General features: G+C 52.7%; 1 protein-coding gene across 1 annotated transcript in view; it reads left to right on the top strand.

Annotated features, from left to right (window-relative positions):
• Nucleotides 1-3,813: 3,813 nt before the first annotated feature.
• LOC146236109 (neurogenic locus notch homolog protein 1-like) overlaps nucleotides 3,814-27,872 on the top strand; it is a 28,950-nt gene continuing 4,891 nt past the window's right edge. Inside the window, 28 exon segments of the mRNA XM_084687672.1 lie at nucleotides 3,814-4,095; nucleotides 5,337-5,418; nucleotides 13,678-13,940; nucleotides 14,060-14,398; nucleotides 15,444-15,566; nucleotides 15,797-16,030; nucleotides 16,272-16,427; nucleotides 16,524-16,709; nucleotides 16,897-17,010; nucleotides 17,867-17,980; nucleotides 18,321-18,554; nucleotides 19,212-19,322; nucleotides 20,933-21,125; nucleotides 21,292-21,437; nucleotides 21,808-21,921; nucleotides 22,725-22,844; nucleotides 23,153-23,305; nucleotides 23,429-23,657; nucleotides 23,840-24,041; nucleotides 24,257-24,410; nucleotides 24,607-24,791; nucleotides 24,972-25,104; nucleotides 25,455-25,712; nucleotides 25,829-25,941; nucleotides 26,037-26,339; nucleotides 26,342-26,353; nucleotides 26,566-26,819; nucleotides 27,313-27,750. Coding sequence (XP_084543798.1) covers nucleotides 4,038-4,095; nucleotides 5,337-5,418; nucleotides 13,678-13,940; nucleotides 14,060-14,398; nucleotides 15,444-15,566; nucleotides 15,797-16,030; nucleotides 16,272-16,427; nucleotides 16,524-16,709; nucleotides 16,897-17,010; nucleotides 17,867-17,980; nucleotides 18,321-18,554; nucleotides 19,212-19,322; nucleotides 20,933-21,125; nucleotides 21,292-21,437; nucleotides 21,808-21,921; nucleotides 22,725-22,844; nucleotides 23,153-23,305; nucleotides 23,429-23,657; nucleotides 23,840-24,041; nucleotides 24,257-24,410; nucleotides 24,607-24,791; nucleotides 24,972-25,104; nucleotides 25,455-25,712; nucleotides 25,829-25,941; nucleotides 26,037-26,339; nucleotides 26,342-26,353; nucleotides 26,566-26,819; nucleotides 27,313-27,750 — 5,021 coding nt within the window. The 5' untranslated portion in view covers nucleotides 3,814-4,037.

Below are 27,872 nucleotides of genomic sequence, written 5' to 3'. Positions count from 1 at the left end.
CAATGGCGGTCAAAGGATTCTGTTTTCTTGTTGGTCACGGCAACCCCGCCTCCGCCCCTGACTCAAGCAGTTCTTAATACGGACCAATCACAGCCAAGGGGTATCCGTAAGATGGCGACGGACAGACGGATAGTCAGGAAAATCAGGAGGTGCACGCAGAGCTCTGCGAGGGGTTCAGAGAGGACACGGAGAGGGAGTTCCTTGACGCAGAGGGCGTTCCCTGTGTGCGTGTCCATAAAAACGCAGAAGTATAAATCAGCCTTAAGCCTTTTTCATAAAGAAATGTCATTACTGTAACGAATTAAGCCCTTCTCATGTTTTGGTAGAATGAATCTGTCTGGCTATCCAAACAGTACCATGAAGTTTCACTTTTAGTTTTTTTGGCCATTTGTAACAAATACAAGTACAAGTATACATTAAAATATGTGTGTATGTACTTTAAACATGTATGTGTGTGAATGTGTGTGTGAATGTATGTATGTATGTATATGTATGTGTGTGTGTGTGTGTGAATGTGTGTATGTATGTGTGTATACATGTGTGTATGTGTGTATGTGTGTGTGTGTATTTGCGTATGTATGTATGTATGTCTACTGATCAGCTCCTTGTGTCTGTCCTGTCACTCTTCCTCTCTGACATAGAGCTGGGTCATTGTTCAGGTTGACCCCTGACCCCTGGGATAAGGGGACAATAAGGAGCAGAGGATTCTTTGTCTGAGGTAGCCGGTGGAGAGAAGAGAGAAGGAGGGGAGGAGGAGAAGCACTGAGGGGTGGCTGTCACTCACAATGAGAGGATAGAGTTGTCGGGAAAAGGCAGAATGGTACAAACAATGAACAGACATTAGTTTAGTTAGTAATATAATCATTAGTAATTAGTAATACTAATTTTACTAACGTTGTCAGTCACTAAAAGTACCCCAATGGTAAAATGGTCATTTTTACTTTTTGTTAGTAGAGTTTCTAGTTGTAGATTTTATTATGGTACAGATTATTGTTGGCTGTTAGCGTCCCAAGGTGACCATGGCAACCATACCAAACCTAAAGGACTGTGGGGTGTACTGGTGCCCAGTGCGAGGGGGAAGTGGGCACACCTGGGTTCCTGGTGCCGTGAGGGAGGGAGGGGTCAAGGGTCAGCTTCTAAATTGAAAAGACCTTCAACATTCTGCTTGCTGCTACATAGCGGACAATCACTAAGATGGTCATTACATGTAAAGTGATGCCTACATTCTGTTTGATTCCTGCCACCTCAAACTGTGTGTGTGTGGGTGTGTACGACCAATTCAACTGACCCCCCCAGGATCAACAAGGCCATCAAGCCCACACAGATACATGTGTTAAGTACCTGAACATCAACGCCAATCAGATAAGCCCACATCTGTTGTCCTGAGTCACCCTCTAAATGAATGAACCCCTCCTCCTCTTGAGATCCTTCACGGGGCGTCTTTTCAAGATCTGATAACTAAACACCATGTACATCTTCACCCAACATCTACTGCTTTAAAAACAAACAAAAACGAAAAACATTTTTGGGGGAAAGAGGGATCACGATGTGGAAGCTTCAACCAATTCACTATTTAACCATCAAATACACATCTCCCTCAGTTTCGAAGTTATAAACCATGTCCTCGGACTGAAGTGACACTTTTGTCTTGATGTCTGCTGAGACGTGACCTCTTTATAAAAGAGCTTCCTCTGTTAACCATGCGGGTTTCCTGTCTGTGCATTGAGTAACAACTAGTAACAATACTCTTATCCATACTTCCCCATGATGTCTAGCAGAGTTCATAGTAGGATGACATCATGCAGCCCTTTATAGGGAGCGCAACTTCTTTATCACAACTTACGACCCCTCTTTATTTCTGCCTTAAGACAGGAAGGAAGGAAGTTGAAGGAGGAACTATGATTGGCCCGGTCTACACAGTGGAGGAGAGTAGGGTTTAGACTCTGGCTCACGTACAAATAGAGAGATTCACTTCCAATGTAAAAAAAAAAGGTCTTCCTCTTGTATGACAGCTGTGTGTTTACCTCTGTGTGTTGCTGAACTGGAGGTCTGATACAGGCTGGTCTGCTTTCCCAGCCTTCTCCCTTTCCCTGTGAAACCACTACAAAGCATTTTCTCATGTTCTTAATCTGAACACAAAACAAACAAGAGGTCTGTAGTCAGCAAAGAGATTGGCTCACATTTCTCAATTGTCTTTCAGTTCATAGCCAACAAACAAACGCAGTGTTGGCACTTTTCTCGAATCCCTTTGCAGGTGAGATCTCTCTTTTTCTCTGACACAAAGTACTCTCTTTTTTTTTCACACCCTTTTTTCTAGTCTCTCCTCCTGTTTTCTAACTCCTCCTCCAACTCTCTTCCTCTCTAACACCTCAGTCCCTGAACGTGTATCGAGCGTGTGAGCCGTGCAGGGCATGTTCCAACAGTTGGCACAGTGATTGCAGAAGTGTGTGTCAGAGCGATTTGACAGTTCTCACGGTAAGGGAGCGTGAACAAACCACCTTGCACTCCATGTACACACAAATGTCCTCCCATCTATAATTGATATTACACTCCCCCCTCATTGTTACCTGAGTCTCAGTTTCTATCTCTCTCCCAAATGAACTGTGAGCACTCTCACTCTCTCTCCCTTCGGGTCTCTCTCTTTCTATCTCTCTCTCACTCCCTCCAGGTCTCTTTCTCTTTCCCTCAAGGTCTCTCTCTCTCCCCCTCCAGGTCTCTCTCTCTCCCTCTAGGTCTCTCTCTCCCTCTAGGTCTGTTTCTCTCTCAAACTCTGTGAACACTCTCTCTGGTCTCTCTCTTTTTTCACAAATTCCCTGTGGATCTTTTGCCAGGCCCCTCTTCTTCCTCCTCCCTCTTTCTCAACCGTTCCCACACCTAGTGCAGCAGCAGACCTGTCCCCACCTGGCTCCAGTCGATTCATCTGTCACTGACAGACAGCAGTTTCACTGTTAATAATAAGATATACCCTCAGGCCATGAAACTACAAGTTTCTCACTGGCAGTTTTGCCTGCCATGAGGGAGGGAAAACCTCAGGGAGGGCTTATTGCATGACTACAAAGGCAACATTGCACATATATAAGACTTAAATATGTGTTCCTTATTTGGTTGCATACACCCCCCCCCCTCCCCCTAGAGACTTGTGGGATAATTAGACACAAAAAAATGAAAGTTCATTTTTAGTTGTTATGAGTCAGTGACTGTCCAAATATGACTGTATTGAAGGTGGTGGTGGTGGGGTTATTGGCATGCATTGTGTACAGCACAGAGCGGGCATGAAAGAAGGACCAGACATGTGGTTGACTTTTTTCAATTCCGAGTACAGAAATGTCACTGTCCCAGGAACTTCCTGCCGTTTCTTTTGATGATATAAAATGCATGCCGTGGCTAAGCCTATACACCTTAGCTATACGATACGATGAACTTTATTGTCCCGCTCAGGGAAATTTGTCTTGGTCTCTGTGGTGCGTCATAAATGCCTTGACAACTAGTGAGGTGTATAAGCTAAATTTACGATTTGAACGTACAAAGGTTTTAAGCATTTAGTAAATTATAAATAGGATAACACTTTGGCTAATACATGTTAAAATCGTCTTCAGATTGTCTTATACGAACTCGTTTTTTCAACACTTTTTCTGATTTACGCCGCATCAAATTCAAGTTAATGACACACTTTTACTGTAAAATTTAATTGACTATCAAAACCGTAGATAATTACCCGATTAAAACAGACGTCAAGACAGCAGTCACAATAGCAGTAGCCTACCCGAGACGGATCAGCCCCATTGGCTGGAGAAGTGGAAGAACTTTCACAGTTGCGCGAGGTACATCATTCACAACACAGGAGCGAGCGCGTTAACATCTATGTATTGAGTTCTCTCCCAAGACGATCCGCTCACGAGTGAGTCGTCTGGCTGGTTCTATTTATTTAAGAAAAGGATATTTATTTATTTTCGAGACGCTTCTGGAGTTAACGAAATTGTGGATCTATGCACACCCCACGTGGAACTGTACGACATTTGTCAAGTTGAAGAGAAGGAATGTATCATATCTTTGTGAAACTGATATTTCTGATTCCAGCCATCGTCAGAACACAAGGTAAATTGATCGCAAATAAAGCTTCCATTTTACACATTTCTCATAATATTATTTTTAGTAACTACGAGTAACTATTCCTCCCAATCTTGAAGTGAAATCTTTGTGACTGAGAAAAGTTAGAGCCCCGATTTGATTTTGTAAAATGTTTCACTCCGAATGTACAAACGGCTAATTTGAAGTACATTTAGCATTGTATTTGAAGATGCAACAGCTTTTAAAACATTCTAACAAAGTTTGTGTTGCATCGTTAAGCATAGTCAATTATCAAAAGTATTTTCAGTCGTTGAGGAGTTATTCATGGGAACCAAGCGCTGGGTCGTGCAGCCAACTGTTGGAACATCGGCTTCGTGCAACTATTTTTGTGCGCACAGTAGATTTCAGAGACAGTTGATGCAAACATTTTGATGTTTGTGTTGGCTTTAAAGAGTTCCAAACCATTTAGAGTTGAGGTTTCAATGAACATGCTAATTTTGACCCAAATAAAAACATTGACAGTGTGGCAGGTAGTTCGACTTTTACTATTAAGATCGTTTTTACTGAGCTTATTTTACAAGCTAGTCAAAGTTAGTATAATAATTTGTTTTTGTGCACATTTGTCCTTTTTTCAAATTGTCCCGGTTTGGGCATGAAAAACTTTGGTGGCGCGAGCGCAAATTTGTGGAATAGAACGGGGATCATGATAATGGGTGAAAAGAAGTTTGTGCGTGTGTTGCCGGAGCGGGTGAGGGGCGAGGAGAGGGAATGGGGGTCTTTTGTCTCTGTGTGTGGGAGAGTGTGTGAGTCCCGTGTGGGGGTGGGGGTGCTGTTATTCCCGTCTGCCCGTAAACAATGCCACTGGAGAGTGTTTTATGGCTCGTGCTGGACTCTGATTTCTTTTGTTCGCGCATCTGAGCTTAGCAGCTGTTGCGCTTTCCCCGAGAGCGTGCTTTGCAAAGCCACGCACCACGCGCGCCACCGCTGGCCTCCCGTGCCCACGAGCCCGAGCTGTCCCATGGGAAGAAGCAGATGACTGTAACGAATAAATACATGAAAATACACTTCCAAGTCAACTCAATATCACTATTAAAGTTATTTAAAATAATTAGTTTATTTAAATAATAATATAATAATCTCAGTTAGATTAAAAAAAGAAAACGCTTTAGGTAATTGTCTTCGTGTTCATGGGAGTGCAAATGAATGCCTGAGAAAATGCAAGAGATGATCTATGGCTGCTTTGTAACCGTTCTCTTTCTTCTCCTTAGGTCTAAGATGCTCTCTGCCCACTGAATCATGTCTGAACGGAGGGAGGTGTGAGGCCTCCCCTGACGGAAACGGAGAATGCAAGTGAGTGTAAAACCCAGCTACCATGTTATTACCCAGTGTGTGAACAGGGAACACAGAGTTAAAACCACAAGGCTCAGCCTCAATTTAGGCTCCCAGAGTCTCTTATTAAGGGATTGGAGGTTGGTCTGGGTCTCCTCAGTGCTGGAGATCTAGGGCTGGGCCTGTGTGAACTTCTTTCAGGCTCTGTGGTAGATCAGGATTAGTCAGTAAGGTCCAGAGAGCGGTGTTGGCGTATTTGTAAGGCCCCCGATTAGTGTTGTGTGGTACTTCAGGGTGCTGTAGGGTAGAGAAGCGAGGGGGCCACATCGTCCCTCTATCATTCCTGCTTTTTAGGGGCGGCTTTGCCGGGCAACCGGGGGCCCGGGAGGCACAGCTTCTGCTGGGGCTCTGTAGACATCTGCTCCCCTATCCCCTCCAGGAACCTCCCCCTCCTCTGAACGCCGGCACACATTCCCCTATAGGAAAGACCAAAGGAGGAGAGGAGGTTAAAAAACAAAAAAAAACCCTAAAAGGTAGAGAGAGAAGAGAGCCTCATTCCAGAAGAGGTGAGAGAGGGGTTGGCCGGACAAAAGGTGCCCCCCCCCTCCCCCCTCCCCTCCTGGCTGGTCTTTAATGAATGCAGGAGCCTTCCCCGGCGCAGTGAGGGGACGCGTCCCAGCCTTAAATCTTGTTTTTCTGCTCTTTCATGGAGCGACAGCTGGGGAAGGCCTGCCGCACGGCTCCCATTGTCTCCCAGCCAGGGCAATGCTGTGTGACTAATCAGAGTGGGGCTTCCCAGAGCACTACCCCCATCTTCTCCCCCCCCCCCACACACACACACACCACCCCGCTCCAAAAGAAAACTCTGGAGTACACCCCAAACCCCTGCACGACACCCCCACTTACCCCCCTCCCTCCTCCTGCCTTTTGGTGGCTGAATGGGAACTCTCCTTTGGGATCTCCCATTGGCAGCAGATGGCTGTGAGATGTAATTGGATTGGATGTTATCAGGGTGTGTGTGTGTGTGTGAGGGGGGTCTTCATTGGAGTAAACCGCTGAAATTTGAAAGCAAACAAGTGGGGGAGGAGAGGAAAGGAGATTTTGAGGCTTCAGTGATTGTCGACTCATGCCCAAATGGGATGTCTCTTGAAGAGAGAAACACACACAGAGAGAGTCTGTGCATAGGATCTTTTTGAAGCAGATAGCTTCAGTTCAGGAGGATTTTTTTTCTCTTCCTCTTCAAATGAGACAAACAAAAAGAATTAACTGTGGGTAACAGGTGTAGGAATAATGGCTTGCTTGACCATCCTGGTGGCTGGTGTATGAGTGTGTGTGTTTGGTTCATCCATCCAACCCCTGGTTCACAGGTGTGTGTGTGTGTGTCCTTTCTCTATCTCTGCTGTGAATCTTCTGGGTGGGCGGAGCCTGGGGGCATCTGTCCACGTCTGGCTGAGACAGAGGGCGCCCTCAGAGGGAGCCACACTAGACCACGCTAGCCTGGGGGCCACAACTCAATTAGATCTGATTTGAAAGACACGCTTCCCCCCCAGTCCCCCCACCCCCCACCCCTCCTACAAAGCTGCCTTTCAGCTCCCACCGGCAGCAGAAGCTGCAGTATCCTCTGGGTTTATTGAGGGGGGGGGGGTGGGAAAGGTTGTCGTTCCATGCTCTCCTCACTTCCCTCCCTCTGTCCTTCTCATCAGTCATTGCTTCTCTTCGCCAAGCCGAACAGCCATCCACCATCCTGGGATGATGATGACGATGACGGTGGTGGTGGTGGTTGAGGTGTGTCTGTGTTCAGCTGTATGGGGTCCGAGTGCAGCGTCCCTACCACGGCTCTCTGCATCATGATCAAACCCATGTTTATTCATACTGGGCCACACTCACTGAGGCATGCAGGACACATTAAGCGTGTGTAAAGGTAGAAAAAACTATTTAGGATGTTCCTCCATGCGGTCAGGCAGCCATACAGGAAGATGGAGAGAGTATGGGGACTCCAGAGTTCTGTGTTGTGCTTTGCGGAAGGCCCCGACACACATTGTCGTGTCCCGTAAATGAGCATGGAAAGAAGCCGAACGTCCATCTTTAATGTCAACGACTTTCGAGCAGATCGTTGTCACAGGAGTTCTCCAGTTCCTCGTTGTTGGTCGATGAACAACAACAACCCTTTCTTCACCTCACACAACGTGAACACGGAGGGGCGGAACACATGCATGCACGGGTGTCCACCAGAGAAATGACTTTCGTCCCATCCCGATACTGTCCTTCCCTCCAGGGCAGTCAGGAACAGTAGACAGCCACATTGGCAGTGTGCAGGGGCGGAGTGCGCTCGCTCGCCCTTGTCCAGGCTAGGAGCAGGGGAAGGACAGCAATCGTTTCCGTTTTTTTATGGGGTTCTTTGCGGAGGGAATGTGAGTATGGGGAGAACGTGCAATCTCCATGCTGAGAGGCCACCGTGCCACTGTTTATTTAGATTGTCCCAGAGTGTGAGGCAGCAGCACGGATCGACTTGATGATTGGTCGAGGGCACTGGGTTTGCTTTGGGAATAGAGCAGTAGAGCTTTAGGGTTGGTCCAGAATGTGGAGGGGCGGGCTTTAGTTCAGGATGTGACCCGGCACTCCAGACCAGTTTGCCTCCGCTCTGCCTTCCCATGGGTCCTCACGCTCTTCGTCCTCCACAGAAAACAGGAAGTTCTTCTAAAATAAAACCCCGCCTCTGACCCGTTCGGTGTTTTCTGTCCTTTGTGGCCAAATATAGACTTTTTTTCGAAATTCCCAGCCTTTCTACACAGATCATTCCTAGCACAGGAGCTAGCATACTTCCTGTTTACCCTCTAGTAGCTAGGTTATGTTGGTGGCGAGGAACCCAAACAGATCCAAGTTTGCCTGCAAAGTGTTTGTTTGTAGTCGCTAATCTGTCTGGGAATGTACAGAAACAACACAAGTTACTAGAGGGATCCTATCGCAGAATACAAATGGATAAAAGGGTGTTTCGACAGTCGTACGTGATGCGAACTATCAATAAGATTAGATAACAGGAAACTCGCACACGTTTTGTTATCATTGCGTTCAATTCCCATTCAGCCCCCCCCCCCCCCCCATCTGAAAAGTTTTTCATCTTATATAACAAGGTCACTGAGTCAGATCTCTGCTGTGAACACGCCGACGTTCATCCCCATGGCACCTCGCTGCTGTCGTTTCAAGCTCGTTTCTGGCTCGTCGTTGGTTGGGGAAGAAGCCCTCCTCAGACACCATTTGAAGACGTGAGAGGTGAACTGGAGGCCTGAGTTTCCTGTTTCGCACGGTGCTTCTACGCTCGCGTTTTACAGACTAGTCAAAGACTTATCGGGGTTAGTCATGTGCGTGTATGTGCGAGTCAAATTTAGCATGTATGCTTCGTGTGTGTGTCACGGGGTCACAGGCCTAGGTGTAGGGTTGAGGCATAGTTACCCTGCCACCTCAGCTGCAGTGACCCCTGTCCTGTTCAAGGCTGGCGCTTGTCTCTCATCTCTCTCTGTCAAAGACCCGGTTTTAGTTTGAAGTAGCTGTTCAATAATAGACACCTAAAACACACACAAACACACACACACACATGCAGTCTGTCTAAATTGCTGGCTGACTGTGATCAAGAACGTACAACGTCTGATCAAAAATAGATCCCGGATACAAAACCGAAAGTCTGACTTAAGTGTTTTCATATGTGGTCACCCATTTCAGCTAGTCTAGAATGTGAACCAGCCCTGGTGTATCTTATTAAAGATGCAGTGAGTTGTGTTTTTTTTCTTCTTCACAGTGCTGTCTGGTTCAGCTTCATTGTGAAATCGGCATGAAGAAAACATTCCAAGCATCCATTTAGACTAGTAAGCCTATCTAGCACGCCCCCCCCCCCCCCCAGTATAGGTATGTACAGGGTAGCGAGTGAAATTGCACTAAGGAGTCAGATCGCCATCCCTCCATCCACTCACTTGATCTCACCCCCCCACCCCCCCGCCTTTATCTTGTTCGCTCTCTCCCTCTCTGTTGCTACCTCTCTTTATCGTGCTCCCTCTCTTTTTGCACATGCTCTGGTGAACCTCAGCTTGTCGTGGCTTTCGGCCGTATCAGGAGCAGCCAAGTTCAGCCCAGGGTCAAGTGTGCTGAGCACTGCCAGGCCAGGCTGGTGTTGGACGTTTATTGGACTTTAAGCCCCGGACCACCACACCCCTCCGGAGGGTCCACCATTCCCCACATGCCTCTGATATGGACCAGGGGGTGAGGAGGAGGGAGGAGGTACTCTAATCTCCCCCAGGCCTAAATTAAGACCCTCATAGTTGCAAGCCTGGGGGCGGGGAAGGTGGGGTGTGTGTGTGGGGGGGGGAGTGAGGCTGAGGCGAGGATCCGAGAAGAGAGGGGGAGTGGGGTTCCGGGGTCCTCAAAAGAGAGGCTGGACATAGAGGAGGAGCCCCGGAGAGGTGAGGCGGGTCTGGGTAGGGGTGAGGGGGGAATCAGTGGCACTCTGTCTGGAGATCCTCACGACTGGGAGATCAGAAGGCGGAGGGTTCTGTCTGGTGAAGAGCAGAGATAAGGGCCCCCGGCTCACTGCAGAGGGTGCTGAGCGATCACATGCCCCAGCGCGGCCTGTCAAACACAGACACCCTCCAGCTCCTCTGACGGCCCAGCCGGGCACTGGGCCGTACGGTAGGGGAAGGAAGGGCTCGTTTGGTGGGGTCGTTTGTGCGACAGGGAGGGGTGGGAAGATGTTGGAAGCAAGGGGGGCAAGGAGTAATATCAGAGTCCTTTCCTATCTGTTAGGATCTGTAGCTCCATCACAAGAGCCCGTTGTATCGCCCCCAGTGTCCTCACTGGTAGTACCCCAACCAGAGGTCACAGGGGAATATGTGTTGTCGGCGGTAAGGAGAGCTAGGGGCGGGGCCTGTGTTTGTCCGTGATTAGACCCCGAGGTGGAATGTGGCGGCCATGTCAGGACCGCCGGACCACACCCCTCCTGCCGCCACTGAAATAAACCTTCCACCGGCCGCCGGAAGCTGAAGGTGGATGACACACTCGCACACACACACACCTAGCATGTCAGGCGCGCTATTCTGAGGATGAGCCTGTATTTTGGGGGGGCTTGGAATTCCATGTATGAAAGTGATCTGACTAGAGGCATCAGTCAGGGTGGTGTTGACTCTTTGGCGGGTGTGTGTGTGTGCACGTGTGTGTGTGTGTGTTAGGGGGGGGGGTGATAATGTGGTTTAGAATAAAAGTTTCTTCTCAATATTGAAGCTCGGAGGGTTGTATGAGGCTATAAATAAACGGTCTGTCGGTGAGTCTGTCTAGGTATTTGAAGCTGGTGTGCCATCTGAAAGGTTTCAGCCAGTTTCTACATGCTGTGTAAATGTTCTGTGTCACTCCGACACAGACAGACAGGCAAATATCAATGTAGTAAGAAACAGACCACTGACCACAAAGGGCCTCATGGAGAAAATAAGATGACAGTTGTTCTGAGTCTTACCTGACAGTTATACTGATGGACCTCTTCGGTCTGGCCGTCCCTCATGTCCCCCAACAGGGTTTTCTATGCTCTGGCAGATGTCTGGGTCTGGTCCTGGCTAATGATTAGATGGAACTAGCAGAATATCTACCCAACAAAAACCCCCTGTGAGAGGAGGAGAAGGGGGGGAGGGGGGGGAGGAGATCACCGTGACAAACAGGATGATGGTAGAAGGCACGAGACTCTTCTTTCTCTTTCTCTTTCTCTCTCTCTCTCTTGCTCTCTCGCTCTTGCTCTCTCGCTCTCGCTCTCTCTCTCTCTCTCTCTCTCTCTCACACACACACACACTGCATCTCTTCTACACATTTTCCACAGCAGTGGTATGTCCCCTACACAGTGAGAGTGGCTCTGCCTTTGTGTGTCGGGGGGAGGGAGGAGGGAGGAGGTTAAAGTCACCCCCAGAGTGGCAGATGGCAGATCAGGCCCAGTTTGGGAGGAAGGGGGGGAGGGAGGTTGTTCCAGAGTCACAAATGTGTTTGGGGTCAGAGGTCAGGGCAGCATCTGCTGTGGCCCGAGGGGGCATTGCATCGCTGGTTGAGACCTGTTGCCGGGCTGTGTTGCCGTGGCCTGGTGGTGTCCCATGTGTGTATGTGAGTGGGGTGGAAGGGGGGGGGGGGAGGGGGTTAAGGGTTGACTGTGGCCAAAAGGAAGATCCATTACAGTGAGGGGACAGGACACACACACACACACACACACAACACAAAAACCTTCTTTTGCTTCTTTTGTCTCTCACAGCCACCATCTTTTTCTCTCACTAAAGTCGTTCCTATGTGACCCCCAACACAAAGACTCCTAAAGCCACTCTGGCTCCCTCCACTAAGTGCTCCAAGGCTCTGTTTACCTTTGGTGTAGAGGTGCAAAGTGAAGTCTCTTGGAGCCAGGGAGACTTCAAAGGCAGACAGACTATTTTAGCAGGCTTCCGCGACCGGCAGCAGCCTGTGTGCATTGGAGGGAGCTATTAGAGTTTGCTGCAGGAGGACGACTGGCTGGCTGGCTGGCTGCCTGCGTATCTGTGTGTGTCAACAGGCAGGTGTGATATCTGAGACCTGCACTGTACACACACCGCAGAGCTGTCCCGAGGACAGCCAGGGGAGGAACCCAAGACAGAGAAAAGAGAGTAGGGTGGGGCAGGGAGAGAAAAAGAGAATAAAGAACGGGAAGGAACAAACATAGAACACGCAGAAAGATAAAGGGAGAGATGGCGAGATAGCATAGGGGGAGAGGGAGTGAAGAAATGCCATGTGAAGAGAGGGGACAGAGATGAAACGCCAGGTAAGAGAGGTGTGAGAGTGGCGTGTGGAAGGTAGAGATAAAAGTTGTGACAGCTGACTCTCACATAAGTCATTTGTGTTTCCCAAAAGGAGAGGTTTGTCAGCATCCCCCATCTGGGGACAGGGGGAGGGGGGAGAGGAGGGGGAGGAGCTCTGTCTAACAGCTGCCTTCATTAACATGCGCACCTGCTCCCTGTGGAGATCCTAGGAAGCCAACAGATGCCCCCTCTGACACTCTCTCTCTCCCTCTCTCTCCCTCTCTCTCTCTCTCTCTCTCTCTCTCTCTCGCGCACACACACACAGAAATTTAAACATAAACACCCCTTTAAACACCCCTCCTCCACTCAGCAGAACCCCTCTGGTTACACCAGTCCCCACACACACACACACACACACACACACACACACACACACACACACACACACACACACACACACACACGCACGCACACCAACGCTCACGTTTTTGGAATTTTTGTATTCACAGTCCAACTATCTATGAAATGTCATGTATTTATGAGCAGCATAGAGTCATGTGTGATTTGAAATGTGGTGCCTACAGCCTGCCGTTCCCAACTAGCCAATGGCAGAGCTGTCTGTGGTCTGTGTGTGTGTGTGGGGGGGTGTTTATCAGTCAGTTTGAACTGAAACTGGGGAAACTGTAGCCATGTTTGTCCTTGGTGGGAGTATGGAGGGGAGGAGGGGCTCCACAGGGGCTTAGAGCCTGAATGTGGTTGTCCATGTCTGGGCAGGCCAGGCCGCCATAGCCCCTTGATCTCTCTGGTCCTGATGGGATGAGTGTGGACAGCCAGGGGAAGGGGATAGGTAGCTGGGAACGGGACCATGGAGCACGGCGCGACGGTCCCCCCAAGCCTGTTTTTGTGGCGTCTGTTGTCCCAGCAGAGTGTGTTTTCAGAGTTCTAAGGGGGCCTAATCCAGGGAGCCAAACTAGAACAACAACCCCCTGCCCCCCTCCACCCCCTGGCCCCCTCCACCCCCTGGCCCCCTCCACCCCCTCGCTGAGCGGGAAACTGAAAGGAGCCCCAGCCTCGCCCCCCCCTCTCTCTCTTTCTATTTTTTCTCTCGCTCTCTCTCCCCTACCATCTCCATCTCTCTCTCTCTCTCTCTCTCTCTCTCTCTCTCTCTCTCTCTCTCTCACTCTCTCTCTCTCTCTCTCTCTCTCTCTCTCTCTCTCTCTCTCTCTCCCCCCTACCATCTCTCTCTCTCTCTCTCTCTCTCTCTCTCTCTCTCTCTCTCTCTCTCTCTCTGTCTCTCTCTCTGTCTCTCTCTCTCTCTCTCTCTGTCTCTGTCTCTCTGTCTCTGTCTCTGTCTCTCTCCCCCCTACCATCTCCTCTCTCTCAATTTCTAGTGGTCTTCATCTTCACTGATTGAAAAGGAACCGCTCAAATAGTTCCCTAACCATTTTCTCTCTCCCTCCCCCTCCATCTCTGCTCCTCTCTCTCCCCCCCTCGCCAGGTGTACCAGTGACTATGTGGGCAGCAAGTGCCAGTACCCCAGCCCATGTAGCCCCTCCCCCTGCAGGAACGGCGGCGAGTGCCGCTCGGTCTCCCACGGCAACACGTTCGACTTCCGCTGCGTGTGCCGCCTGGGCTTCTCCGACCGGCTGTGCCTCACGCCCACCAACCACGCCTGCATGAGCTCCCCCTGCAGGAACGGAGGCACCTGCGACCTGCAAACCCTCAGCGACTACCACTGCCGCTGCCCACCCGGCTGGTCAGGTACGAAACACACGCACCCCATTCTGATCAACGGCCCCGGCAGGTGCTCCAAAGTCAATGGAGGCGCGTTTGATTCGTTTCTCCTCATTGCCCGTTCTCCCGTGCTCCTCCGTCCTCAGGAAAGACGTGCCAGCTCGCCAACCCCTGCGCCTCCAACCCCTGCGCCAACGGGGGGCAGTGCTCCCCCTTCGAGTTCCACTACATCTGCGCCTGCCCGCCCTCCTTCCACGGCCAGACCTGCAAGCAGGACGTCAACGAGTGCGCCCAGACCCCGTCCCCGTGCCGCAACGGGGGTGTGTGCGTGAACGAGGTGGGCTCCTACCACTGCCGCTGCCCCCAGGAGTACACGGGCGCCCACTGCGAGACGCCCTACCTGCCCTGCAGCCCCTCGCCCTGCCACAGCGGGGGCACCTGCGTCCAGAAGGGAGACACCGTCTACGACTGCAGCTGCCTGCCAGGTAGGACTTCTCCTCCGCCCCCCCCCCCCCCCCCCCCCAGGTAGTTAGCGTGGAGCTCGGGGTCGCACCCGCTGAAGACTGCTGGAGAAACCCGACAGTTTCCCCTGTTACCACCGACTCTCGCCCCCAAAATGGCTGGCAGGATGTCGAGGCACAGCCGTTTCCTCCTGATAACCCCCCCCCCACACACACACGCACACGCACGCGCACACACACACATCCACACACCACTTGTTTTTTTCATCTTGTTGGTACGTTTGCCACCCGTCCCCTCCTCCCCAGTGTTGTGCAGTGTTGTGTAAGGCTGTGGTTCTCCCGAGGGCATTGTGGTTAGAGCTGTTACTCAACCTGTGGCTGGAGGCCAGCTGTGCCCTCAGGCGAGACGGCAACACTCCCCAGATACTCTCCCTATCGGGGCCCTTCATTACCCCCCTAACCACCGAGAATACCTACATTTTTGTCAGTTAGGCTCGAGCTAGATTTCACTTTCAATTGGGAGCAAGGTTCAGTGGCCAATTGATAATTAACCCGTGTGTGTGATTGTGTGAATGTGCGAGTGTGTTTGTCTGCTGGGGGGAGGGGGAGGGGGAGGGGGAAGGGGTTGAGTTGAGTTAAAGTTCAACCCACACCGTGCCACTCTCGTGGATCTACACGATAGAATGGGAATACCAGAGGACCTCTTGGTAGGGCATGTGTGTGTATCTGTGCGTGTGAGGTCAGCTGAAATCCGATCTTTGGGCTGATAGCTAATCAGAGACCAGGCGCTGTAAAAAGCCTACATTACCCAGCGGCACCTCGGAACATCCCGTTTGATGTGCAAGAGATCAAACGGGCCGCCGTGGGAATACACGCGTCTTATCTTCCTCGGCGACACGACGACAATGAGCGGAAGGGTGTTTTCGCGGTCGGCACACAACACTGTGGAGATAAGAGGAGATAGAGAGAGGGTGGCATCTGGCTTGCATCATGCTCCTACTGGGGCCACCCGACTCTCGCTCTGTGTGGACCCAGTCCCCGGTCTCAATGATTCTTTCTGTGTCCCCAGGCTTCACAGGGCAGAACTGTGAACATAACATCGATGACTGTCCCGGTCATACCTGTCAGAACGGAGGGCTGTGTGTGGATGGAGTGAACACCTACAACTGCCAGTGCCCCCCTCACTACACCGGTAAAGACACGCCCACTGACGCTCTCTCCAGAGTAGCAGCTCCCACACCACGCAATGCAAATACCCCCCCAAAAAGCTTTGGCCGACTACCCGAGTCTTTGTCGTAGCCACCCTCGTTCATTCATTCACTCACATCCCACCTCCGCTCCCTGCACCCTGCCCTCCCTCTCCCCCACATCCCACCTCCGCTCCCTGCACCCTGCCCTCCCTCCCTCTCCCCCCTCCCCCAGGTCAGTACTGTACCGAGAACGTGGACGAGTGCGAGCTGATGCCCAACGCCTGTCAGAACGGCGGCACGTGCCACGACACGCACGGCAGCTACCACTGCGTCTGCGTCAACGGCTGGACGGGCGACGACTGCAGCGAGAACATCGACGACTGCGCCAGCGCCGCCTGTTACCAGGGCGCCACCTGCCACGACCGCGTGGCCTCCTTCTTCTGCGAGTGCCCGCACGGACGCACAGGTACGGCCCCCCTGCCCACCTCCACCATGGTCCAGAAGGACTGGGAGCGTTTGATTTAATGTCAACTAAGGTCAAACCCCATGGGAAGCATCCCATAAGGAGACACTTTCATTGAAATCAAGCGTGCCCCAAACTCTTTAAAGGGTTCCCTCGAACCCGGGCCTGCACCGAAATTGCTGTGGTCACGACGGGAGGGTGTGTTCAAAAAGGCCTTTCTCGTTTTCCCGCGTCCCGTCTCCAGGTTTGCTGTGCCACCTCGACGACGCCTGCATCAGCAACCCGTGTCAGAAGGGCTCCAACTGCGACACCAACCCTGTGAACGGCAAGGCCATCTGCACCTGCCCACCCGGTTACACGGGCTCCGCCTGCAACCAGGACATAGACGAGTGCTCCTTGGGTAGGTGCCCTTTCTCCCCCCCTCTCCTTCCTTGCCACTTCTCTCCCGTCTCCCCTAACTAAGGTCCCCCTGTGTCTGTGTGTGTGTGTGGTCCAGGTGCCAACCCTTGCGAGCACGGCGGACGCTGCCTCAACACCAAGGGCTCCTTCCAGTGCAGGTGTCTCCAAGGCTACGAGGGCCCTCGCTGTGAGATGGACGTCAACGAGTGCATGTCAAACCCCTGCCAGAATGACGCCACCTGCCTGGACCAGATTGGAGGGTTCCACTGCATTTGCATGCCAGGTACGGAGCACTGGACTGTGCCACTAATGGTGGGGGGGGGGGGGGGGTTTGTCATGGCCTGTGAATAGACAGTGGCAGATTTTTTTGTTCAAACAAAGGCCATCCATTGAGAAGTCAGTTGACGGCATGTTGACATTTATCTCTTATTTTATTTTGGTGTGTGCGTGTGTGTGTGTGTTGCACGCAGGCTACGAGGGTGTGTTCTGTCAGACGAACACAGACGAGTGTTCCAGTAGCCCGTGCCTCAACAACGGCAAGTGCATCGACAGGATCAACTCCTTCCACTGCGAGTGCCCCAAAGGTGAGAACACACAGGCGGGGGCGGGGGACCACAGTGGGCCACGGGCAAAACGAACGCATCCTGTATCGTGTCATCATATTCAAAGCGAATGATTTTTCTGCAAAAGACTTTGGACCGGGATAGAGACGAGGGAGAAAGCGACCCCAGAGAGAGTCAGGGAGAGAGAAAGGGAGAGAGAAAGACAGAGAGAGAGAGAGAGAGAGAGAGAGAGAGAGAAAGAGAGAGAGAGAGAGACAGAGAGAGAGAGAGAGAGAGAGAGAGAGAGAGAGAGAGAGAGAGAGAGACAGAGAGAGAGAGAGAGAGAGAGAGAGAGAGAGAGAGAGAGAGAGAGGGAGGAAGAGAATGCACCAGTGCCACAGATTCATTAGCATAACTGGCGGGCACAGCAGTTTGCTCGGGGGCTTTAGTGCTGAAAGCCGGGGTGGCAGACTGGGGCGACGACACAGTCGTCTGAAAGACATGTCTGTGGAGCCCCCGCAGTATGGGGTGAGGGGGTGGGGGGGGGGGCATCATGAAGTTTAGGGTCCCCAAGTCCTAGTTTATATGCAAATGAGTTTCTCTTCTTCAGACTTTCTTTCATCCTGTGTATACACTGTAACCGTGGAAACCACAATAAAGACTGGATTAGGGTTTGAAGCTTCCCGCCTTTTGAGGCCCTCCTGCAGACTCTGATCCAATCGCATCTGCAGAAATGACCAGCTGAACGAGCCCGACATTCTTGTTGGGCGTCAAACGAGACTTTTTACAAGATGGACGAACAAAACTGTATATCTAAAACATCATGAATTGGAACCGCTAAACAACAACTGAACCGTCAGACAGTGAGTCCAGATGTGAACTTGAATGGTGTCTGCAGGTTTCTCTGGGAGCCTGTGCCAGGTGGACATTGATGAGTGTGCCAGCACCCCCTGCAAGAACGGGGCCAAGTGCACCGACGGAGCCAACAAGTACACCTGTGAATGCACAGAAGGTATACACACACACACACACACACACACACACACACACACTCACGCACGCACACACACACACACACTCACACACTCACACACACACTCATCCACACATACACACACACTCCACATACACACACTCACATACACACAATTTATCCACTTACACACACTCATCCACTGGTATCATCCATCTCACCTCTCTAACTGTAAAAATAAAAATAAATTAAATAACCTGCTAGCACTTATCTCTTTTACTCCAATACTAGACTGAAAACACTGGGTTTTCCAGTGTCTGTTAGTTGTTCTTGTCAGAGTACTCACCCCACCCCTCCCCACCCCTCCCCTCCCCACCAGGCTACACAGGCCAGCACTGTGAGACGGACATCAACGAGTGCTACTCAGACCCATGTCACTACGGCACCTGCAAAGATGGCCTGGCCTCGTTCACCTGCTACTGTCGCCCTGGTTACACGGGCCGTCTGTGCGAGACCAACATCAACGAATGTCTGTCTCAGCCCTGCAAGAACGGGGGCAACTGCCAGGACAGGGAGAACAGCTATGTGTGCGCCTGCCCCAAGGGCACTGCAGGTGAGAGAGACACACACACTGGGAAGAACACACACACACACACACACACTGGGAAGAACACACACACACACACACACTGGGAAGAACACACACACACACACACACACTGGGAAGAACACACACACACACACACACTGGGAAGAACACACACACACACACACACACTGGGAAGAACACACACACACACACACACACTGGGAAGAACACACACACACACACACACTGGGAAGAACACACACACACACACACACACTGGGAAGAACACACACACACTGGGAAGAACACACACACACACACACACTGGGAAGAACACACACACACACACACTGGGAAGAACACACACACACACACTGGGAAGAACACACACACACTGGGAAGAACACACACACACTGGGAAAACACACACAGCCTTGGGCAAACACAAAGGAGAAGATCACAGACAGTTGTCAGACAGTTCCTACAGACACACAGTAGCGACATCACTTCATGACTACAGTAGCAGTCTCGTCAAAATCAAAATCAGAAATGTGTTTATTCGCCAAATAAGTGTACACAAACGAGGAATTGACATTGGTGGGCAGGTGCACATACAGTAAACACAAACAGTAAACAGAAAACAATAATGATGCCATCCCCTGCGTTGCGGCGTCCCACCAGGTTTCAACTGCGAGGTGAACCTGGACGACTGTAAGAGCAAGCCCTGCGACTACGGCAGGTGCATCGACAAGATCAATGGCTACGAGTGTGCGTGTGAGCCAGGCTACACAGGTGAGTGCTGGGCGGGGCCAGGGAGGGGAGTGGGTGGTCCCCTGGGCCCGGGGGAGGGGCACAAGGAACAGGTGGCTAGCGGACCCACTCCAACAGAACAGTGGTGTCAGGTTCTACATGGAGGACACACACACACTCACACACACACACACACACACACACTCACACTCACACACACACACACACACACACACACACACTCACACTCACTCAGGTAGCGGCTTTTGTGCTGCCCATGAAAAGGCTCTACAACGCCTAGCTCTGAAAGAGACTGAAAGGAGATCTTTTTAAAAGGAAGAGCCTGACCTTTTAGACACGTCTGCTGTTCGCTCAAGCAGTAACAGTTTTTCTGTACCAAACCAAATCCCAAATCATGACCTGATCCTGACACACTGTGTGGAATAAACTCACTGGGCAAGTTTTCCCCTTGTGTTGACATTGATGTGGGAAAAAAAAAAAAAACACAAACTGTCCACGAAGTAGATGCCATCGCGATTTTCCCAAGAGGGTCTGCTTTCATGGCCTGGTTTGACCGGTTCCAAGTGTCTTCGTGCGTGCGTATGTGTGTGTGGACTCTTCTACATGAAGGGTATGGTAGAAGTGGGTGCAGGCTGTTGCACCCCCCCCCCCCCCCCCCACACCATCTTTGTCCTCTTTTCAGTGTGCAGGGGAGGGAGGGGAGGTGCGTGTGTGTGTGGGGGGGGGGGGGAGGTAGGGCAAGGCTCAGGGACAGAGGGGCATTGTCATTGTACAACAGGCAGTTGGGCCTCCCCCTCTCTGATTGATGAAGAGAATTGAGGCGGGGGAGGGGGGGAGGTAGAGGGGGAGGGTCTAGGGAGGAAAGACGGCGAGGGGAGGGGAGTTATCCGACGGGGGTTAATTGTTGCTCGGCCGTGTGTGAAATGGGGCCCTGGCCTTCTGTCCCTGAAACCAGCAGTGGGTGAAGCTGGCCCTCCCCAAGCTGCCCTTTGGGGGGGGGGGGGGGGGGGGGGGAGGTGAAGGCGGGGCCTTTGTGTGGCCCATTGTCACGGGATAACAGATCTGAGCTGCAACCCCCCCACCCCCAGCTGAAACTCCCTCCCTCTACTCCTATTCACCAGTCTGCCTCTTGATTATTGGCAGAGACAGACAGAAACAGACAGAGAGCGACGGAGAGACAGACAGATAGAGAGAGAGAGAGAGAGAGAGAGAGAGAGAGAGAGAGAGAGAGAGAGAGAGAGAGAGAGGGACGGAGGCCGGGGCTAATCCCCCCCAGGCTAGCCTCGTCCTCCTGCTCTCTCCAGGGCCCTCAGCCCGGGGCCACAGCCCTTGCCTCATTGTCCCCACTGCTCAGCTACTTATGCAGGCTTAAAGAATACCAGAGCATGCTGGCCAGCTGTGCTCACGACACAATAGTCCAACATGCCCTGAATGCTAATACACTGGTCATATCCTAATACCATTGGACATGTTGGGGGGATGCTCATTGTAATTTTCTGTGGGCTAGCATCGGATTTTTGGGCACATTTACATAAATATGTATTTTATATCAATCTAACAAGTAATTGTAAATAACGCCCAGGTCTCATTTAGAAGTCTCATCGAATATTTGTGTTGCCCCTCTCTTCCAGGCACCATGTGCAACATCAACATCGACGACTGTGCCATCAACCCGTGCCACAACGGTGGCACCTGCATCGACGGCATCAGCAGCTTCACCTGCCTGTGCCCGGAGGGCTACAACGACGCCACCTGCCTGGCACAGGTGGACGAGTGTGGCAGCAACCCCTGTATCCACGGCCGATGCCAGGACCTGGTCAACGGGTGAGCACGACCCCCCCCCCTCACACACACACTCTCATACCACTCACGCATGTGGACTCTCATATATATATATACACATACACACACACACACTCTCATACCACTCACACACAATCTTTCTTCTACATTTCTCACCCCTCTTCCTGTGTGTGTGCGCGTGTTGCAGTTATAAGTGCTTGTGTGACTCGGGCTGGAGCGGGCCCAACTGTGACATCAACAACAACGAGTGTGAGTCCAACCCCTGCATGAACGGGGGAACCTGCAAGGACATGACCAGCGGATACCACTGTACCTGCAGAGCTGGGTTTAGTGGTCAGTAAGCTCCATAACACTGTCTCTCTCTCTCTCTCTCTCTCTCTCTCTCTCTCTCTCTCTCTCTCTCTCTCTCTCTCTGTCTCTCTCTCTCTCTCTCTCTCTCTCTCTCTCTCTCTCTCTCTGTCTCTCTCTCTCTCTCTCTCTCTCTCTCTCTCTCTCTCTCTCTCTCTCTCTCTCTCTCTCTCTCTCTGTCTGTCTCTCTCTCTCTCTCTCTCTCTCTCTCTCTCTCTCTCTCTCTCTCTCTCTCTCTCTCTCTCTCTCTCTCTCTCTCTCTTTCTCCCTCTCCTGTCTACCCGTTTGTGTGTGCGGTGTTCTGAGTGTGGCTCTCTAACACGTGTGTGTTCTCTAATCCTCGCCACGGCTGCAGGTCCTAACTGTCAGACTAACATCAACGAGTGTGGCTCCAACCCCTGCCTGAACCAGGGCAGCTGCATCGACGACGTGGCCGGATACAAGTGCAACTGTGTGCTGCCCTACACTGGTACGGCCCTGACCGAGCTGTGGCTCTGGTCACACACGCACACACACACACACACACACACATACACCATGTCACACACCTGAAATGTGTTTTCCCATGGATGATCAAACGTCTCACTGCTAACTTTTGGCTAATAAGCGACATACGTGCTGTTTGGACACTGGACACACTCATGTTATTCTGTACATTGCCTTATCTCAGAGAGTGTTGTTTTAGAGAGAACCAGGTTACCGTGGACCACTAGATGTATGGAAAACAGGCCCAGCCTGTGTCATGGTCCATTTTACTCAAAGTGGAAAAATCCGCCCAGCATCTGCTGAGTTGGGATAACTGTGTGTGTGTTTGTGTGTGTGTGCGTTTTGGAATAACACACCCTGTGAGTCGGCCAGGGCTGGGAACAGAGGCCAGTTCCATTCCCTGTACGTCTACTTCCTGTTTCCTGTCTGTGACCTTGCACAATAGCAGGAAACGGCATGGCACTTCCTGCCTGGTCAGGTTGCTGTGGAAACGGATAGGGAAGTGGATGGAAAGTGGGCTTTAAAAGCTGATGTCACTACTGGGGCCGGCGGGGGGCAAACCAAGAGCATTGCAGAAGGCAGCATAGTAGTCCTCACTCAGCCCCAAAACACAAAACACAAAAAAAAACTTTTAATAGGAGATGAGTGTTTGCATAGCAGTTCATCTAGGTGGTGTGTTTTGATATTGTGGGGTCTACTGGGTCTTTGTAGTAGGCATGGCTGCGTGTTATGGCACCCGCTCTCCACGGCAGGCCAGGTATTAACTGTGAGCCCCTCCATCCCAAGGTGAGACGTGCGAGACCCTGCTGGCCCCGTGCAGCCCCCGTCCCTGCAAGAACGGAGGGGTGTGTAAGGAGTCAGAGGACTACCAGAGCTTCTCCTGTGTCTGCCCCCAGGGCTGGCAAGGTAAACACCCACATCCGGCCATCCATCCCTCCACCCAGCTGTCGAGCAATGTATTCATCCATATTATTCATCTTTCCATCAAACCATTCCGTCTTCCTGTAATTCATTCATTCATTCCCTCCCTCCCTCCCTCCCTCCCTCCCTCCCTCCCTCCCTCCCTCCCTCCCTCCCTCCCTCCCTCCCTCCCTCCCTCCCTCCCTCCCTCCCTCCCTCCCTCCCTCCCTCCCTCCCTCCCTCCCTCCCTCCCTCCCTCCCTCCCTCCCTCCCTCCCTCCCTCCCTCCCTCCCTCCCTCCCTCCCTCCCTCCAGGCCAGACCTGTGAGATCGACATCAACGAGTGTGTGAAGAGTCCATGTCGCAACGGCGCCACGTGCCACAACACGGTGGGCAGCTACCAGTGCAACTGTCGCCCCGGCTACACGGGCCAGAAGTGTGAGACGGACATAGACGACTGCAAGCCCAGTAAGACAGGACGCCATCTTAGTTAGGACGCCTCTACAGGCCCCGGCTCTGCCCGTGGGACTCAAACTGGATCTGCATCAGTCAATCTGACCCCCCCCCCCCCCCCCCCCCCTGTCTCCCCAGACCCCTGCAGTAACGGAGGCCTGTGCCGGGACGGCGTGGACAGCTTTGTGTGCACATGCTTGCCGGGCTTCCGCGGGGGGCGCTGCGAGGAGGACATCAACGAGTGCGAGAGCAACCCCTGCAAGAACGGGGCCAACTGCACCGACTGTGTCAACAGCTACACCTGCTCCTGCCCCCCGGGGTTCAGCGGCATCAACTGTGAGATCAACACCAACGACTGCACTGAGAGGTATGGAGCCTCCCCCCCCCCCCCTTTGACCACATGCACTCAGACACCGTGCTACACTATGCTAGCTCACTCAGTACTAACTAGCAAGCTCACTGGCTCTCTGTTAGCTCGTCTCATGAGCTAAGACCTGTCTCGGCGTCCGGAGTGTTAACCCCTCCCCTGGCCTCTTGCGTCTCCTCTAGTTCCTGCTTCAACGGAGGCACCTGCATGGACGGGATCAATGCCTTCACCTGCCTGTGTCTCCCTGGTTTCACCGGCATCTACTGCCAACACGACATCAACGAGTGCGACTCCAAGCCCTGCCAGAATGGGGGCACATGCCTGGACAGCTATGGCACCTACAAGTGCACCTGCCCTCAAGGATACATTGGGATCGACTGCCAGGTGAGGGGGATGACGGCCATCTTTACACGGGGCAGTGAGTCCATCGAGGGATGGGGAGTCATAGGCAGCCATCTTGACTGAGGGCACAAGGACTAATGGCCGGCCATGCACGGCCATGTCTGCTGAGGGCATTGGATCATTTAACCCGATGTTGTCTACTAAATGCGTGTCTGGAATGGGTGTAAGAATACGTGTCTTCCCGCTCTGCTTCCCAGAACCTGGTGCGTTGGTGTGACTCGTCCCCCTGTAAGAACGGCGGCTCGTGCTGGCAGCAGGGGGCGTCCTACACCTGCCAGTGTCAGACGGGCTGGACGGGACTCTACTGTGACATCCCCAGCGTGTCCTGCGAGGTGGCGGCCAAGCGGCAAGGTAACCTCCCTCCCTGTGTGTGTGCGTGCGCGTCGGTGTCCTCAGAGAGGGACAGAGTTTGTGTCTGTGAACAATAGAGAGTGCTGGGAAAACAAGTGAGAGTGTGCGCGTGCCCTGTCTGTCCATGTGTTTGTCTGCGTACACACATTTGAACGGGCGACAGTCCCTAACATCTGCCCCCTGCTGGCCGTGTCAGGCGTGGAGGTGGCCCACCTGTGCAGGAACTCTGGCCAGTGCCTGGACGCGGGGAACACCCACTACTGTCGATGCCAGGCGGGATACACGGGCAGCTACTGTCAGGACCAGGTGGACGAGTGCTCCCCCAACCCCTGCCAGAACGGTGCCACCTGCACCGACTACTTGGGGGGGTACAGCTGTGAGGTAGGAGGGGGCTTATGGAGCGTTCAGCACGCACACTCAGAGAATCCTTTTGGACGAGGTTCTTGTTTCTATGTTTCATATTCATGTGCGTCAAGGGCACATTATACTATAAAGATTATCTTTTCGTTATGGCCAAGGGATTGTGTGTATGAACCGTGTTGTGTGTGTGTGTGTGTGCAGTGTCTCCCAGGCTACCATGGTGTGAACTGCTCCAAGGAGATCAACGAGTGTCTGTCCCAGCCCTGCCAGAACGGAGGCACCTGCATCGATCTTATCAACACCTACAAGTGCTCCTGCCCCAGAGGGACACAAGGTACACACACACACACACACACACACACACACGCTGGCACACACACACACACACACACACACACACACGCTGGCACACACACACACACACACACACACACACACACACACACACACACACACACGCTGGCACACACACTGGCACACACACACACACACACACACACACACACACGCTGGCACACACACTGGCACACACACACGCTGGCACACTCACCAGAATCAGAATGGGCTTTCATTCGCCGTGTAAGTTCACGCAAACAAGGACTTTTCTGTGGCAGGACGGTGCATATGATAAAGGACACCACATCATTGAACATCCCCCCCTTCCTTCCCCCCCTCTCCTCACAGGCGTTCACTGTGAGATCAACCTGGATGACTGCAACCCCTCCACGGACCCACTGACCAATGAGCCCAAGTGCTTCAACAAGGGCAAGTGTGTGGACCGGGTGGGTGGCTACCACTGCCTGTGTCCCGCCGGCTACGTGGGCGAGCGCTGTGAGGGCGACGTCAACGAGTGTCTGTCCGACCCCTGCGACCCCCGAGGGTCGTACAACTGCATCCAGCTGACCAACAGCTACCGCTGCGAGTGCCGGACAGGATACACAGGTAAGCTGGCAGAACACACAGCTACCACACACACACACATTCATACAGACAGACAAACAGATGTATGTGTTACTATGAGTAACCCCTGCCCCCCTCTCTCTCTCCGTGGTGCCCAGGCCAACGCTGCGACAAGGTGTTCGACGGCTGTAAGGGCCGGCCTTGCAGGAACGGGGGAACGTGCGCCGTGGCCAGCAACACGCCGCACGGCTTCATCTGCAAGTGTCCACCGGTGAGTAGAGCAGCGACCTTCTGGAACCGTCCACAATTCCAAAACAAAGCCTCTGAAGTTCGCCCTGACCTCTGACCCCTGCCTGTGTCCTACAGGGTTACACCGGCTCCTCCTGCGAGTACGACTCGCGCTCCTGCGGCAGCCTGAACTGCAGGAATGGCGGCACGTGCGTGTCGGGTCACCTGAGCCCCCGCTGCCTCTGCCCCGTCACCTTCACGGGGCCGGAGTGCCAGACCCCCACCGACAGCCCCTGCAACTCCAACCCCTGCTACAACGGCGGCACCTGCCAGGGCATCACCGACGCCCCCTACTTCCACTGCAGCTGCCCCTCCCACTTCAATGGGCTGCTCTGCCACATCCTGGACTACTCCTTCCCTGGAGGCTTCGGCAGGGACATCACCCCCCTCCCGAGGTGATGGGCGCTATATCATAGATTTGATAGGCTTTAGTTCAGTAATTCAATGAGACTGAGGTGTACGTGTATCATACATGCATGTATGATGCAAGGTATAATGGATAAAGAAAAACATGATAATTGTCTAAGATCATTATCTAGTCACACACTAGTGTGGTTCTTTTCCCGGTTCGAACCCACCAATGACTGACGCCCGTGCTGATTGACAGGTGGAGGTGAGCTGCGAGATCCAGCAGTGCGACGAGTGGGCGGGCAACCACATCTGCGACTCGCTGTGCAACAACCACGCGTGCGGCTGGGACGGCGGCGACTGCTCGCTGAACTTCGACGACCCCTGGCAGAACTGTTCGGCGGCGCTCCAGTGCTGGCGCTACTTCAACGACGGGAAGTGCGACGAGCAGTGCAACAGCCCCGGGTGCCTGTACGATGGCTTCGACTGCCAGAGCCAAGAAGGGCAGTGCAAGTGAGTCTACAACTGAGGTCCACTGGCCTCAAAACCCCCCTCTGGCCTCTAAACCCTTCCCTGGCCTCTAAACCCCCCTCTGGCCTCTAAACCCTTCTCTGGCCTCTAAACCCTTCTCTGGCCTCTAAACCCTTCCCTGGCCTCTAAACCCTTCTCTGGCCTCTAAACCCCCCTCTGGCCTCTAAACCCTTCTCTGGCCTCTAAACCCCCCTCTGGCCTCTAAACCCTTCTCTGGCCTCTAAACCCCCCTCTGGCCTCTAAACCCTTCTCTGGCCTCTAAACCCTTCTCTGGCCTCTAAACCCTTCTCTGGCCTCTAAACCCTTCTCTGGCCTCTAAACCCCCCTCTGCCCTCTAAACCCTTCTCTGCCGAAATTGACTGAGCTCTTAGAAGTTTAGAAACTTTCCAAATAGTTTATAACAGAACAATCATAAAAGAAATTGAAATAAAAATATATTTTTTCTACCCCCCATCCCCACCTCTCTCCCTCCCAGTCCTCTGTATGACCAGTACTGTAAGGACCACTATGCGGACGGCCACTGCGACCAGGGATGCAACAACGCCGAGTGCGAGTGGGACGGGCTGGACTGCGCCAACAACATGCCCGAGAAGCTGGCCGACGGCCACCTGGTCCTGGTGATCCACATCGCCCCGGAGCAGCTGCGGAACGGCTCGTCGGCGTTCCTCCGCGAGCTCAGCAGCGTGCTCCACACCAACGTGGTCTTCCGCCGCGACGCCAACGGCGAGCCCATGATCTTCCCGTACTACGGCAGCGAGCAGGAGCTGGCCAAGCACAACGTCAAGCGCTCCGCCGAGGGCTGGCCCGACTGGGCCGGGGTGCCGGCCAACGTCCTGGGCCAGATGAAGGAGGGCGTGAGCTCCATGATCAGCCCCCGCCGACGCAGGGAGCTGGACCCCGTGCAGGTCAAAGGGTGAGTCACATGACCCGCAGTAAGCCACACAGACACAGCGTAGAGCCCTGCTCTGTGGATCTGTAGGGTTTCGACGGGAGCCTGACTCTTCTCCTCGACCCTCCCATCCCGCTCTCCTCGTT

Source organism: Hypomesus nipponensis, chromosome 22 (assembly GCF_054491055.1).
Source record: "Hypomesus nipponensis isolate SF chromosome 22, ASM5449105v1, whole genome shotgun sequence".
Taxonomy (NCBI): Eukaryota; Metazoa; Chordata; class Actinopteri; order Osmeriformes; family Osmeridae; genus Hypomesus; species Hypomesus nipponensis.
Note: the sequence above shows the minus strand (reverse complement) of the source record. Positions and strands in the feature narration are given on the sequence as shown.